This window comes from Zingiber officinale, chromosome 8A (assembly GCF_018446385.1).
Source record: "Zingiber officinale cultivar Zhangliang chromosome 8A, Zo_v1.1, whole genome shotgun sequence".
Classification (NCBI taxonomy): domain Eukaryota; kingdom Viridiplantae; phylum Streptophyta; class Magnoliopsida; order Zingiberales; family Zingiberaceae; genus Zingiber; species Zingiber officinale.
In genome coordinates, this window is record NC_056000.1 from 136,383,033 (window position 1) to 136,399,477 (window position 16,445).

Here is a 16,445-nt window from a genome sequence, read left to right on the forward strand (position 1 = left end):
GGCCCGCCCAGGGAGCTTCTAGCTTGCCGACATCGCCGACCGACTTGACTTTCTTCCAGACAAGGTCGCCGACCTGGAATGATCTGGGGATTACGCGCCTGTTGTAGTTTTGCTTCATCCGTTGACGATACGCCATCAGCCGGACGGATGCCTTGGCTCGCTCCTCGTCAACCAAATCCAGCTCCATGTTCCTCCGCTCAGCGTTGCCTTCATCATAATTCTGTATCCGGACGGACTCGACACCGACTTCGACAGGAACCACTGCTTCGCTGCCGTATACCAGATGGAAAGGCGTGACACCCGTTCCTTCCTTTGGAGTCGTTCGGATGGCCCATAGGACGCCCGACACTTCATCTACCCAGCTTCCTCCCAAGTGATCAAGCCGAACGCGCAGAACACGGAGAATTTCCCGATTGGCTACTTTGGCCTGACCGTTACTTTGGGGATAGGCCACGAACGTGAAGTGTTGCTCGATGCCATAGCTTTTGCACCAATCTTCGAGCAACTTCCCTGTGAATTGCTGCCCGTTGTCGGATATCAGTCGGCGAGGGATGCCGAACCGACAGATGATGTGCTGCCATATGAACTTTTTGACCATCTGCTCGGTGATCCTGGCTAGCGGCTCGGCCTCCACCCACTTAGAAAAATAATCGACCGCCACTAGCAGAAATTTCCGCTGTCCAGTCGCCATAGGAAATGGACCAACAATATCCATTCCCCACTGATCGAACGGACATGAGACTGTTGATGCCTTCATTTCCTCTGCCGGTCGGTGGTAGAAGTTATGCTACTTCTGGCACGAAAGGCACGTCGACACGTTGTAAGGTTGGCCAGAAGTACCCGGCCAATAGGATCTTCTTAGCCAGCGATCGTCCGCCCGGATGTCCTCCGCATGATCCTTGATGTATTTCTTGGAGGATGTATGCCGAGTCCTCCGAGTTCACGCATTTCAACAGCGGGCGTGAGAAAGCTTTTTTGTAAAGCTGATCGCCGATGAGTGTGAACCGACCGGCTCTCCTCCTTAGCAGCTGGGCTTCATTCTGATCGGACGGTGTGGCACCCGAGCGCAGAAACTCCGTGATGGGTGTCCTCCAGTCGCTCGGAAACGCAAGGCCTTCCATACGGTCGACGTGCGCCACCAACAATACTTGTTCAATTGGCTGCTGAATGGCGATCAGCGTTATTGAGCTCGTGAGTTTGGCTAACTCATCGGCCGCTTGATTTTCTGCTCTGGGTATCTTCTGGACAATGACTTCTCTAAAATTGTCTTTAAGTTTCTCAAAAGCTTCAGCGTAGAGCTTGAGCCGAGCACTGTTGATTTCGAAGGTACCAGAGAGCTGCTGCGCGGCCAACTGCGAATCCGAATGAAGCGTTACCCGACCGGCGCCAACATGCCGAGCTGCCTGCAAGCCGGCTATGAGGGCTTCATACTCTGCTTCATTGTTTGTAGCTTTATAATCCAGCCGGACGGATAAGTGCATCTTTTCTTCTTGAGGGGAGAGCAGCAGTATTCCAATCCCGCTTCCGAGCCGAGTGGATGATCCGTCCACAAATATTCTCCACATAGCTTCCGACTCTGAATTCTGCACTTCAGTCACAAAATCAGCCAAGGACTGCGCTTTGATTGCCGAGAGGGGCTGGTATTGGATGTCAAATTCACTTAACTCCGTCGTCCATTTGATGAGCCGCCCGGACGCTTCTGGATTCAATAATACACGCCCGAGCGGGCTATTGGTTTGACAATTATGGTATGCGCCAGGAAGTATGGACGAAGGCGCCGAGCGGCGAGGACCAGAGCGAAAGCCAGCTTCTCGAGTCCAGTGTAGCGAAATTCAGCATCTTTTAAAATATGACTAAGGAAATACACAGGCTCTTCTCCGCTCGCCCTCACTAATGCCGAGCCGATTGCTTGCTCGGTTGAAGACAAGTAGATACAAAGTGGCTCACCCGCAGCCGGCTTGGTCAATACCGGGAGAGAGTTCAGATATGCCTTCAAGTCTTCGAACGCCCGATCGCATTCTTCATCCCAATGAAACTTAGTGGCCTTGCGCAAGATTTTGAAGAAAGGGAGGCTCCGGTCGGCAGTTTTGGAGATGAATTTGGACAGAGCAGTTATCCGACCGGTCAAACGTTGCACTTCCCTTGTATTTCTTGGAGGCGGCATGTCTTGTAGAGCTTTCACTTTGCTGGGATTTGCTTTGATGCCCCGCTCGGTCACTATGTAACCTAAGAAACGCCCTCCTTTTGCTCCGAACAGGCACTTCTGGGGATTTAGCTTGACTGCATATTTGCGTAGCGTTCGGAAGGTTTCCTCCATGTCTTTGAAGAGATCAGCCGCTCGGGCGGACTTGATGAGAATGTCGTCCACGTACACTTCTAGATTTCGCCCGATCTGCTCTCTGAATACTTTATTCATCAAGCGCTGATATGCGGCTCCCACATTCTTCAATCCGAACGGCATCACATTATAGCAATAGGTGCCGTCGGCCGTCACGAAGCTGACTTTTTCTTGATCTTCACGAGCGAGCGGCACTTGATGATAGCCTTGGTAAGCGTCGAGCATACATATTAATTCGCAGCCGGCCGTAGAGTCCACCAGCTGGTCTATCTGGGGCAGAGGATAAAAGTCTTTCGGGCAAGCTTTGTTAAGATCCCGAAAATCTATGCATACTCTCCACTTGTTGCCCGGCTTGGAGACTAATACTACGTTCGCTAGCCAGCTCGGGAACTGCACCTCGCATATATGGCCAGCTTCCAGAAGCTTCTCCACCTCCGCCCGGATGATGGCATTTTGCTCGGCACTGAAATCTCTTTTTCTCTGCTTCACCGGCCGAGCGTCCGGTCAAACATGTAGCTCGTGCTGCGCTATACTTGGTGAAATTCCGGGCAGCTCATGAGTCGACCAGACGAAGACGTCACAATTTCTCTGGAGGCATTTGATCACTTCCTCCTTCTGGTTGGCCTCCAGATCTGACACAATAAAGGTCGTGGCCTCCGATCGGGTTGGGTGAATCTGCACTTCCTTTTTTTCTTCATAAATTAAAGAGGGTGGCTTTTCGGTGATGGTGTTTACCTCGATCCGGGGCGCCTTCCGAGCGGCATTGGCCTCTGCTCGGACCATCTCGACGTAGCATCGCCGAGCTGCCAGTTGATCTCCCCGTACCTCTCCCACTTTGTCTTCGACGGGGAACTTGATCTTTTGGTGGAAGGTGGAGACGGCCGCCCGGAACTCGCTGAGCGCCGGTCGTCCCAAAATGACGTTGTAGGATGAGGGAGAGTCCACCACCACGAAGTTCGCTGTCCTCGTCCTCCTGAGCGGCTCTTCTCCCAGTGAGATGGCTAGCCGGATTTGCCCGACCGGCAGGACTTCATTGCCCGTAAACCCGTAGAGGGGGGTTGTCATGGGCAGCAGCTCGACTCGGTCAATTTGTAGTTGATCGAACGCCTTCTTAAATATGATGTTGATCGAGCTTCCTGTGTCAATAAATACGTGGTGAATAGTGTAGTTGGCTATTACCGCTTTGATGAGCAGAGCGTCGTCGTGGGGTACTTCAACTCCTTCTAAGTCCCCGGGCCCGAAACTGATTTCGGGTCCACTCGCCCGCTCGTTGCTGCAGCCGACTGCATGGATTTGGAGCTGCCGGACGCTCGCCTTCCTTGCTCGGTTGGAGTCTCCTCCAGTCGGCCCACCAGCTATGATGTTGATCTCGCCTCGGGAAGTATTGCTCCTATTTTCTTCTTCCCGAGCGGACGGTCGAGGGCGCTCCCTAGACGTCCGGAGATTCTCCCGTCTCGGAGAGTGATGCCGCTCGGGAGTTTGTTGTTGTCGTCCGTCGGCTACCGTCCGATCGACTTCACGAGGTCTCTGCCGCCTGTCGGCTGATGGCGACCGACGACCACCGCCTCTGGGAATGGGGTGGGCGATTAGAGGAAGACTACGGCAATCCCTGGTGTTATGTGTGTCCGTCCGGTGGAAGGAGCAGAACATCGGGGTCCATCTCTTCTTTGTCCTGGGCCGCTCGGCTGCTACTTCTTGGACATGAGGTTTTGGATGAGCACGAATCGCTTCGGCCCGTGGTCCTCTGGGTGGCTGGTGAGCAGCGTGAGGCTTCCGTTCGGTAGGAGGAGCCCGCTCGGCGGGAGTTTCTTTTTCCCGGGTTGCTTGCGCTTCCTCCACGTTGATGTATTCGTTGGCCCGGTGCAGCATGTGGTCGTAGTCTCGGGCCGGCTTCCGAATGAGTGACCGGAAGAAATCCCCATCCACGAGGCCTTGTGTGAAGGCATTCATCATGGTCTCCGAGGTGGCCGTTGGAATGTCCATGGCCACTCTGTTGAACCGCTGGATGTAAGCTCGGAGCGGCTCGCGGGCTTCCTGTTTGATGGCAAACAGACTAACACTGGTTTTTTGATAGCGCCGACTGCTTGCAAAGTGATGGAGGAAGGCCGTCCGGAAGTCCTTGAAGCTTGTGATGGATCCGTCCGGCAGCCTCCGAAACCACCGTTGAGCCGATCCCGAGAGAGTGGTAAGAAAAACTCGACACTTTACTCCATCTGTGTATTGATGGAGAGTAGCTGTGTTATCGAACTTACCCAGATGATCATCCGGGTCGGTTGTCCCATTGTACTTGCCGATCGTCGGAGGCACGTAGTGTTTGGGCAGAGGGTCTCGTAGAATAGCGTCTGAAAATTGGCGATTAATCCGCTCGGGCAATGCGTCCGCGCGGGGGGCTTTTCCTTTTCTGGCATCTCGTCTAGGCATTTCATCCGAAGAAGATCCCCGATCTCTATGAGTTGCTGCGGCTTCGGGGGTGCGGAATAGGGCTCGATGAAATGCAACGGTGGCCGGTGGTGCTTCCGCTCGACCACCAGACGCTGACGTTGCTTGCTGCTCCGGTCGCTCGGCCGTTACTTTCTGTTTTTGCTCCACAAGCTTGGCGGCCCTCAACTCAATCAGAGCGTCGAGTTCCTCCGTGGAAAGCGTCACCGTGTGTTGTCGTCCAGCCTCGTCCATTGTTTCCGTTCGGATGCAGGAGCGTTCCCACAGACGGCGCCAATTTGATCCTGTCCGAATGCTGAATCAATGGATGCTGGGCACGTGGCGCTCTCCGGTTGCTGACGTGGGTCTTCGACTGGTCGTACGAAGCTCCGGCGAACCTGCACAGAAGTCGGGCCGGGAAGGGGTTCCCGGCGGCGACCCTCCGACGCTCAAGTCAGACAGGCAAGCAATGAAAAGAGTGGCTCCAAAGTTGTATATCGCGTACCTCCGGCGAAGTATGAGGCTCTTTATATAGAGCGGTGAAAGAGCTTCTGCACGTCCACCGAGGTGTATACGTGTCCGCAGCCCATACCTCGGTATGTGTCTGTCAGAAAGCTTACCTGACGCCATACTGCTACAGTCCAAGTACGTCGTCGATGGGACAACAGAACACCTCATTGTCAGACTTGTAGTACGGCCTAGCCATAAAGCTTGACAGCTGTCTTAAAATGTTCTTGTCCTTCTCTACCGACCACAGGTCGGGGCGTCCGGCAGGCCGGCTGGACGGGGAGTGCATTCCAACCAGCCCTCATCTCACGTGCCGGCCGGACGGCACTCACATCACGTCAGGCCTGCCGTTGGCATCGATATGCTGGGGATATTTTCGGTAGGATGCTATGTAGGGACTGTTTAGCAGTATGTCACATTCTCTTAGGCCTTCCGCTCGGCTCTTTGTTACTGTTCAATTGAGCGTCGTAACCCCGACTTCTGTCGGGGCGACTTTTGCCATCGGCTATTCGCCGGTCGGCCGGCCGGGAGGTCGGCCCATCCTTCTCCGGTCGGCCACCTGGCTTTTTGACTCCCGCGTGGCATTGACCCCCCGGAATGGGGGTCCCCTGTTCTAACCGCCGGATCAGATAAGTTTTCAGTTAATGGTAAGATATATGGTCTTCTTGTGTATCAACGGTGAACCACTTTCTGAATACTTTCTAAAATAATTCTGTCCAAAAAAATTTAATGCTAGGTTTGGTCTAACTAGCTCATGTTTGACTGGGGTAGCTTCAGTCAGATCTCCTAGGTTTAGTGCACTAAGTAGAATACACAAGACTCAGCTTAGACATGTCTTTGATAAAGTTTTCTTAGCGTACGATCATTCCAATACATTTCAATGTTATGTTATCAAGGTTTGATAAACCTTTTTAACTAATCATTCTAAATTAAGCAGAAAAGTATAATTCTAAGTATGCATAGTTGATTAATCAAGTAGGTTAAACAATTTTTTTATTTGCTCCTCTTGAGTCATAGCTTAAATATGGTCTATCTAAGAAATGAATTTGACTCTTAGGGATCAAATATTGGTTTGGTTTGATTGGTTTGGTTAAGTATTTTTTAGGAACCCGTGCTTCGATTTAATTTCTAACACTTTAACTAATTAATGACATATATGGTTTTTTGGTTTTGTTTGGGTTATAATCAAGTCTGGATTTGTTGTACATAACTCGTTGCGATTCAAGTACCATATTTAGACACTTGAATCTCAATTCGAACTTTTCTAATATTTTCTTGAGCCGCTCCACTTGACCTTTTAAGTTGGAATTTTCTTTCTCAAGTTGTGCACCTTGAGTTGAAGTTCCGACTTGAATTGGGTTAGTCGAGTGACTCAAGCTAACTTGCTCCTTAAGACAGTCAATTTCCTTAAGTCGTAAGTTATTTTGTTCCTCGGACTTTGTCAATTTTTTAAACAAATATTTTACTACTTTAAGTAAATTTGACTTGGAATAAATAGTTACCATATCGAGTCTGGATATGAATATGTGATTTATCTCGGACTTAGTGTCAATCTCCGACTCACTCTTTTTTGGAATCAGAGTTTTCATTTCTTGCCATAAAGGCAAGATGGCTCAAGTGCTTTGGTTCTTCTGTGTCGGATGACTCGCCCATGTTACTTGGAAAGCTTTCTTCCTTCTTGTCAACTTAGGCTTTTCTTCCTTCCAGTTTAGGCATTCGTATTTGAAATGTTCCTTCTTGTTTCATCCATAATAAATCATTTCTAATTTGTTTTGAGTCTGGTTGATCGGTACCTTCTTGGTGCTCTTCTTGAACTTCTTCCTTGTCAACAATCTTCAGACCATATTAACCAGTTGTTCTTCATTTGTGAGTCCGATGGCTCACTTTCTAATTCATTCTATGTTCTTGATTTGATCTCCTTGCTTGGTCCTGCATACAGGGCAATTCCTTTCTCGACTTGACTCAAGTTAGACAGCTCATGTAATTCTAATTCGCAAAATAATTCGTCTAACTTAAGAATTGAAAGATCCCTTGAAACTTTGTAAGCATCTATTATCGATGCCCATAAAGCATTCCGCGGTAAAGCATTTAGTGCACACCTTATTATGTCACGGTTCTCTAGGTGGTGTCCAACTCCGCCCATGATGATCAGTCATGGCTGGTCCTAAGTCCGGATAAAGGAGGAGGGTTGCGTTAGGTTGCCATCCAGCATCAAACTTATGACAAATATTCAATGAATGAATCCATTAAACTATTGTATTAATGTTAGGTTGTTCCCCAGAAGGAACGCGTTGCAACCATGAAGAACGTATAAACTGACGGCTCTTCTGATCCCCTTCATCACTACAAGAGATCCTCTGATGACCTTGAGAACTCCACCTTCACCAGTGTACTTATACCCTTTAGAATCAAGGGTCCTCAAAGAGATCAGATTTCTCTTCATATCTGGAACGTGCCTTACATCAGCCAAGATTCAAATGGCTCCATCGAACATCTTCACCCTTACTGATCTAATACCAGCAATCTTACAAGAGGAATTGTTTCCCATCAATACAATGCCTTTTGAGACGGTTTCATATGTAGCAAACCAATCCCGATTGGGACACATGTGAAACATACAACCGAAATCTAGAATTCATTCCTCACTGGATCTAGGGTTGCCATCAGATGCGACTAGAAGTTCTCCATCACTATAGTCCTCAGCAGATTTCTTTAGCTGTTTTCTCTTCTGCTTAGATCTGTTGTTCTTATTTTGCATCTTGTAACGCTCTGACTTAATGCGACCCTTCTTCTTGAAATATCGACACGTCTTGTCCTTGTTGTTCTTGGACTTCGACCTACCCCAGGAATCACCACATGAACTTCTCTCATGAGGTCTCCCTCGAGTAACTAGACTCTCACTCTTTACCTCTGATCCACCTACGAGCTTATCCATCTTCTCCTTAGACAACAAAGCATCATACACCTCATCCAGTGTTAAGGAATCACGAGTGTATAAAATTGTATCTCTGAAAATTGCATACGAAGTAGGTAGTGAACATAGTAAATCAAAGCTAAGTCCTCTTTATCATACTTTACTTCTATGGATTCCAAATCAGAGATGATTTCCTTAAACATTGTCAAGTGGTCTTCTAGAATTGTACCTTCTGACATTTGATGTGAGTAGAGACGTTGCTTTAGATGCAACTTGTTGGTGAGACTTTTCGTCATACACAATTGCTCCAATTTTCTCCACAGTACCGCAACTGATGTTTCTTTCAAACAGTCCTAAAGAATCTAGTTCGATAGATGCAGATGAATCTGAGAGAGAGCTTTACGATCTTTGCGACTCTTCTCCTCAGCGGTCTGTGATGATGACATATTATCAATCCCTAACAAAGCATCATCTAAATCCCTCTGCGCTAGAACAACTCTCATCTTCACCTGCTACAATGAGAATCTGGTGTTTCAATCAAATAGCAAAATATTGTACTTCATGATTGCCATTAATTTGAAAGAAAACAAAATAAATCAGACTCTAATACCAATTTGATAGAATCCAACCAAAAACTTAATGAAATATAGAGCGAACAGAATACCAAAATTTTACATGGAAACCCCTTTCTACTATTTGATTGTTGTCATTTTCTTTCTTAGATAGAAATAATGTAGTTAGATTCAATCTCACTTAGAAGAAAAGCAAGAAACACATGCAGCGAATACTCGACTTTCCTCATTGATTCTTCCATGTAACATGTAATAAAACGTTTAACAATTGCAGGCAAGGATGTTGAGGTACTTCGAACGCTTTCTAACATTCCCTTTTAGTTGTTATTTCTAGTAGATATTTTTGTTCCTCTGCTATTTGATTGTACACCAAAGATTTCTAAATGAGCCAACTGAATTAAATATTGAAGGTGTGTATTTGGAGGAATGAGATCAAATGTTGCAGATAAGAATCTTGTTTATTCAGTGGATAATAGACAAGAAAAATGAAAGAGGAAGTCTTTGGCTTTTTTTTTCTCCTTTTTCTATAAACTTGATACATCTTAAATTGGATGGATTAAAGTAATAGCCTACTATTTAATATAATAGGAAGAGTGTTTATAATGAATTTATAATGCTCACAATATGTCCTTTAATTATTTGAGAAGTTGTTCAATCGTTTTGAGGGGAAAAAATTCCAACCCATTATGGTTACCTTTCTAAAGCTTATATTACAATATAGATTCAATTACATTTTAAATTCAATATTTAACTAAAATTTAAATGTCAATATACTCTTAGGGAGTACTTGGTTGGAGGGAATGAAAGTGAGGAATGGAAATGAGATTGAAAGTTAGTATTTAGTTTGGGGTATTGATGGTAGGTCCCACGGATTTAACCCTCCAAATATGGGATTGGGTCATTACCAAGTAAATAGGAGGAATGAGAATGATGGGTCACACGGATTCAAAACTCTCTATTCTCATTTTTTACTTCAATGAATCTCATTCCTATTCTTATTCCCTTCCGCAAATCAAGCGCTCCTTTAGTCCATTTCCTACACTAGCTGGTCGTCGATGTTGCTATCGTTACCGATCATCGTCAATCATCGTCTAAGATATTTTTATCATTTTATAATAATATAAATTATATTTCTTATAAAAAACAAAACATCAAAAGAATTAGGCCCTAGTAGTCTGAAAGGCATATATCTTATCAAGCATCAATTTTTCACTTGACAACTTGCAAACAACAAAGTCAGAACAAAGGAAAGGACAAGATGCCCTATGTAGAATGCAAGATGTGTCCATTGAGTCTATAAGCGAAGGAAACAAAGGCTCACCTTCTCTTTGATTGTCAAGTGATTAAGCCTTTATGAGACCCAGTGCGGACATGACTATTTACGGATAGCACATTTGGTATGGTTATGGAGTTGACGAACACCTTGGGACTGAAATATCATAGAGATAACCCGCTCAACAAAGCTTGACATCTTAGTATCATTTGTATACTTTATTTGATTTGGCAAACTAGGAATAGAAAACAATATGAAGGAGAGATACCCCATATTGAAAGATTGTTTAGGGAAGTACAAAACATGTATTCAGATTTCTGAGTATCTTCCATGTAAATCTCTAAAGAAATCAATATACATTACCTGTATAAAAAAAAAAAACCCATCACATACTAGACAATAAAAGCTTCCATCTCAAGGTTTCTTTTCTACACTGTAAAATCATGGTAATATCTCATCCAGACAAAATTACATGCTCATACATTGAACATTTACCATCAGCGGGAAAACTTTTATTGATTGGCAAGCTAGAAATGTCGGTCTCCATCGAAGCCAACACCATTTTAGCATTCCAATACCATGGTTTCAAATGAACAGATGAAGAAGATTGTGGTGGAAGAAGAACAGAGCCCCAATCTCTCTGCCCTCCTGCAACTTCTCTAACTCTTCTACGCACTAACAAGCCACTCAAATCTTCCTTTCTGATTACCGAAAGGGTACGTGCAATAGCCACGCATAGCAGCAAGATTAACACAGCGTCTTCATCTGGCGAGAATTCCACGGCAAGCAGCTTCCAGTTCAGGAGTGCAGTTGCCTTTCCGTCTGGATATTCCGGGGCAAACCTGACTAGGGTCAAGTATTGCTCTTCCTCTTCGTTGGATATGCTGGATGAGTCGACACCCTTCATTTCATATTGCAACTTTCTTCCACTAAGAAATTTTGCCTGCAATGTGCATAAATTAGAAATCCTTAAAATGAATCCAGGTTAACAAAAATAAACTATTGCAGAAGCAACAGAGGTAGTTCATGTATCAAACTCAAGGTAGCACAATAAATTCACAATAAAGAAGCTTGATGCCCTTGGACCAGAAGATGTGACTCTGAAATATGGTTTGAAATTTTGCTCCATACTAGTTGGTATAGACAAAATGTATAGTTCCACTTGTCGACTGACACATAAAGTCCATTGATACAAACGATAGGGAGGGTCGTTGGCTCTTGAAGCTGCCATAAGCAAGAATATTAATTTGTCAAAGCTTCTATCCGTTGGATCGCCGGGGTTAATAGATATTTCAATTTCGTTTTTGCATTCTTGCCTGCAATGATTTGAGCCAAATATACAAGGCAAAACTCAAAACGAAAACAAACACAAGAACGTAAATCATTTATATGATTTAGAACCCCGATTCCTATTTCACGACCTATGATTCTTACCGTGGATCACTCTTAGAATCACCTCTACCTTTTTTCTAGGAATCTCTCCCAAGATGGAGAATCCTCTTACAAACTATTCTTACAAGCAATATAAAAAAATACAAGAAAAAAAAGTGAATAGAAAATTAAATCAACAATTAATTACAAGAATGAAACTAACTTTTGCTTCTTTGTTGCTTGTTTTCCTAAAGGTAGACTCAAGAACACAACATCATCACCCTAAAATTGGTAACAACCTCAACTCACTTGATCTTCCTTGACTGTCAATCAGTCAATTTGACATAATTAACAAATATATTGCTCAAGTATCAAAAACAAGTCTTAGTCAATCTGACCAAGGCTAATTGCACTCACACTATCAGCTTGGGTTTCAGTAAAGGACTCTGTGAGGCTTCCATGGGAACACCATAAGGCTTCCATCTTTGTATGCCAACCAACGCCACTTTGGTATGCCATTGGCACCACCAACACAGTTAGTTCCATCCAAAAGGATCAAAATTAGATATTAAACTTTGAAGATACTGGGACCTCTGGTGCACTATTTGGTGAATTTTACACAATCCCATGCATGAACTTTTGTTATCAAACATAACTAAAAAATCTTTCCTTAATCAATAAGATGATAAACTAAACACTTTGACCATCTTTGGGTGTATCCACTTAACTAAACTGATGCAAAAAAGTTTCTTTTTTTTTTTTAAAAAAGAGTAAAATATAACCAAGATCTTTGCATTACCTGTTCACCAATATTTTCATTTTCAAGTATAATCTCAAGTGCACTTTCCCACTGTATTGACAGTACATCTCCTGTCGACAGACACCATGTCATCTTTTTTATTTCTGATTCTTCTTTCTTAGGCGCTGCAGTTCCAACTATTTTATCTATATCAAAGGGGGAGATATTAGTATCCTTAAATCATTCATACTTCATATCAATCTCATCTTTTTCATTTGTGATTCTTCTTTTTTTTTTGGTCTTGCAGTATTTGTGAATCTTCATATCAATGTCATGATTTTTTTTTTTTATTTCTGATTCTTTTTTAGGTTCTTTTCATTCATGCTTCATATCTCATAAATTACTAGATGTTGGTAATTCAAACTGATTACCTCTCTATCAATAATGTGAAATTGATGGTAATAAGCCAATCAACAATTCTTACCAGGTGCAGTACCAACTGTTCCAGCAATGTATGACCATGGTCCTTCCCTTATTTCTATGATTCTATCCTCCCATTTAACTGCTTCAGGAGTTTCAGCTCCTCTTCTCCAAATGCCTCTTCCTACCCTACATAATCTTTCAAATTACAATTACTTTTTGGAATTTTCTAGTGGCTAGAAGCAAAGAGAAGTGCTGAAATTTGTTACCGGATTCGTATCACAAAGCATTCCCTTCGGGCATGATCAAGAACTGTACGAGATAACCAACGACCTTGTTGTGGATGGTACCTATTCATTCGTAGTACGACATCAGAAATCATTGCGCCACCATCATCAGTTACTCTGTCAGGAACACACTTTAATAAGTATGGAGCTTGAACAGGCGGAGTGGTTGATGTCAACGCACTCACTTGCACTTCTAGCGGCTTCTTGACCGTGAGAGTGGTGGTTCGTAACAAGTCATTCCACAAGAATACTAGCTTTGTGATCAACTTGTGACTTGCCAAACAACTGTTTCTTTTTTGCCGAACCTCAATTACAATGCCTTTGGTTCCAAATTCACAATAGAGATGCCATATCCTTTGCCAAGTTTCAGAAGACAGATTCAAAAGAGGCTCATTTAGCTTCATACCCATATGACATCGACCTGTACGTAGCCGGAGGAACTTGTCGCTTAAGTACTTGTCTTCAATTTGCCCCCATGTTCCTTTTAAGAAGATAGAGACCTGTGACCATAGATTGCAAAAGCTTCACATGAACCAAATATAAGTAAATGAAACAAAAAAAACTTGTTTAAGAATGATCATATACATGACATAATACTGGTGAAAACAAAATAATCTAGTTTCCAACTTGTTCATACTAGTAACCTTATAGATTTCTGCCACTAGATTCTTTTCCCAATTAATTGGCAATTGAAACTATTACTATCTGCTAATATGGTGGTACCTAAGGGCTTGGGCATAAGGAGTTCAAAATATACCTAAATCTGTGTGTTGAGTGACGATTGATAGATGATACCTTAGAGTAGTAAAGCAGAGATTCATTTCAAGATTTGTACATGTATGATTTAGCTGCCAAGGAAGCCTGCACAATCGATATGTCCCTCAAAACAACAATGGCAGCATTACCTCCATTAGGAATCTTGGTTGTAGGCCTTTGTAAATCCTGTTCACGTCCTCCTCCGGCGGTGCCCAGTTGAAGTAGACCCGTGAGGGTGACCTTGCAGGCTCAAGCACCACTCCGGCCTTCTCGTACGGCTCGTCGAAGGTCTTCTCCCACACTTTGCGGGTCTCCTCCACTTCCCCTGCTGTTGCTAGCTCGCCAAAGCTCAGTGTTGCTCTACCATGATCCCCCATCTCCTTCTTGTCATTTGCGTAGCTCCTGGGATAGCTCTGCATCAAAATTCAGGCCACATGGAAAGAGGCATTGAGTGGATGCACACTAAAATCTCTTCGGCGTCAAAATCGATTTTTTTTAAGTACTTGATGGCTAAGCAGCATGAGAAGGACATCGGAGGTGGGAACCAATCGAAATGGCCCGTCTTCGAGCACCCGAGAGAGGTGGAGGAAGCTCAAGTATCTCCGCTGCGCTGCCACGAGGTAAACGGTCTCCGAAACAAAGGGGTCGGAGAAGAAGGAAGGGAGCAAGCGATACCTCTGCACCACCGCAAAAAGGTCACTGCCGCTCTCTTCGGCGCCGACTGCTTCCTCGTATTCGGCGGCTTCGTCGACGTCGAAATCGAATTGCTCAGAAGGATACCGGGCTGCCCAGATCTCCCGGCATCTGTAGTATGCGTACTCCTCGTTTTCGTCGTCGATGATCAGCGGCCGATCAATCAAAGCCCCGAATCTTGAGATGCAGTATTCGAGATAGCTCCCCGCCTGAGGCCGCAATATTCACATCGATCGGAACAGAGAAGAGAGGAATAGAAGGGAAGTTTGCGGAACAAAAAACAAACCGGGTCTAGGCAGTGGCAGTGCCACACCCAGTGAACATCTGAAGGAGGGAGGAGCATCGGAGGGGCCGAAGGCGGTGCCGCCTGCGTGAGCTCCGAAATCAGCGGCATCCAAAGCCGGTCATACCTGACCAATCAAAAAAAAAAGGTTAAATCTTCAGCTGTCATCGGTGCGACGCCGGGGAAACAGGAGGAGAAATCCGATTCCGATTCCAACCGTCGGATGGCGCGGGCGATGGTGGGGACGTGGTGGAGGACGGGAGAGGCGGCGAAGGAGCGGAGCAAGGAGAGGTGGCGGCGGGAGGCAGTGACCAGGTCAAGGGAGAGGCGGCGAGCCGTGGCCAAGTCGCGGCTGCTGTTGGTGCCGCTGTGGCAGGGGCGGCGGCGGCTACTAGCGGCGAAGGAGTCGGCGGAGGTGACTCGAGCAGAGTTGTTGCTCGACATTCGATGATGAAACGGGACCTCTTCTGGTCAAGTCTCTATTCATTACATTCGGAAGAGTAGGAAGGAAAACATAGAAGTGGGTTAATGAAGAAGGAACAGGTCACGCCAATAATCAATGTTTTGTTTACGTACAAGTGGTTAGTGGATGTTTCGTTTGTAAAGTAGCGGGTGGTGAGAATAATAATGGAGCACAGTTTGACTCGGGTAAGGTGGTTGCTCGACATTTTGGCGATGGAATGAGACCTGTGCGGGTTCAGTATCTGTCTACATTCATGCCATCCAGAAGAGTTAATGAAGATGTAACAGGTTACACCAACTATCAATAATATGTTTTTGTTTACGTACAAGTGACATTCTAACAGTTGATGCTTCTTATAGTACTGTTGTAGTCCCCGGGTCATGATATCCTGACAAGATATTTAGATTATTTTCTAAATACTCACGATTCAAATCTCAATTATGACATATTTGTAAGAATTTTTCCTCCAAATGAGAGATGTAATTAAAAAATGTTGAGCTTCTAAGCTGGCCGCCACGTGCGCTTCGTGATTTACCTTAGTGACCGGTGGAAAACTTTCGTAGGGTCGGGCCGGTCATCCCAGGCTCGACGTTACCCAACCTGGTTAATCATTTTTTTTCTTATGGTTACTTTAGTAGCCTCGGGGCTATGATGCAACGATAGAGTATTCAAATTGTCACCCAGATACCCGCAGTTCGAGTCCCAAGTATGGTGTATTTGTAGTAATTTTTCATCCAAATGGAGCACGCAACTAAAGGATGCTAGACTCCTGAGCTGTCCACTGTGAGCGCTTCCCTATTTATTCTGGTGGCCAGTGGAAAATTTTCGTGGGTCAGACCGGTCATCCCAGGTTCGACGTTACCCAACCTGGTTAATCATTTTCTCTTATGGTACTGTGGTAGTCCCTAAGGCTATATTGTTGTGGTAGAATATTCAAATTGTCACTTAGACACTTACGGTTCGATCCCCAACTATAGTGTATTTGTAAGAATTTTTTCTCCAAATGAGGGTCGTAATTAAAAGATATTGGACTCTTGGGTTGCCCATTGTGCTTCCCAATTTACCTTTATGACCGATGAAAAACTTCCATGGGATCAGGTTGGTTATGCTAGAGATAGTCAATGAGACTAATTGAGATTATCATTTTTTTCTTATGATATTATAGTAGAATATCTAGATTGGAACGTGCAATCAAAAGGGTGTTGGACTTCTGAACTGTCCACAATGTACGCTTCCCGATTTATCCTGATGATCGTTAGAAAAATTCTAATCATAAGACTAGTCAATAAAACTAATTGAGTTTATCATTTTTTTTTATAAAGTAGATGTCCTCGAGGTTATAGTGTCACAGTAGGACATTCAAGTTGTTATACAGGCACCTGTAGTTTAATTCCCAGTTATGATATATTTG

The 16,445-nt window shown here is 44.6% G+C and overlaps 1 protein-coding gene across 1 annotated transcript; it reads right to left on the reverse strand.

Annotated features, from left to right (window-relative positions):
* Positions 1–10,308: 10,308 nt before the first annotated feature.
* LOC122010377 (glycine-rich domain-containing protein 2-like) lies at positions 10,309–15,125 on the reverse strand. The gene is made up of 8 exons (XM_042566891.1): positions 14,789–15,125; positions 14,575–14,698; positions 14,099–14,497; positions 13,745–14,008; positions 12,822–13,339; positions 12,617–12,741; positions 12,193–12,338; positions 10,309–10,965 (listed from the first exon to the last, which is right to left on the reverse strand). Exons 1-8 carry the CDS (start codon positions 15,013–15,015, stop codon positions 10,477–10,479), a joined length of 2,292 nt encoding a protein of 763 aa, XP_042422825.1. The 5' UTR covers positions 15,016–15,125; the 3' UTR covers positions 10,309–10,476.
* Positions 15,126–16,445: the final 1,320 nt, after the last annotated feature.

Bases quoted from the DNA above. Each gene is read 5' to 3' on its own strand.
- LOC122010377 (XM_042566891.1), bottom strand. From the start codon at position 15,015: ATGTCGAGCAACAACTCTGCTCGAGTCACCTCCGCCGACTCCTTCGCC. The intron at 12,339-12,616 runs GTAAGAATTGTT...CCTTTGATATAG, and splicing joins AACAGTTGGTACTGCACCTG to ATAAAATAGTTGGAACTGCA. The intron at 10,966-12,192 runs GTAATGCAAAGA...TGCACATTGCAG, and splicing joins ATGAAAATATTGGTGAACAG to GCAAAATTTCTTAGTGGAAG.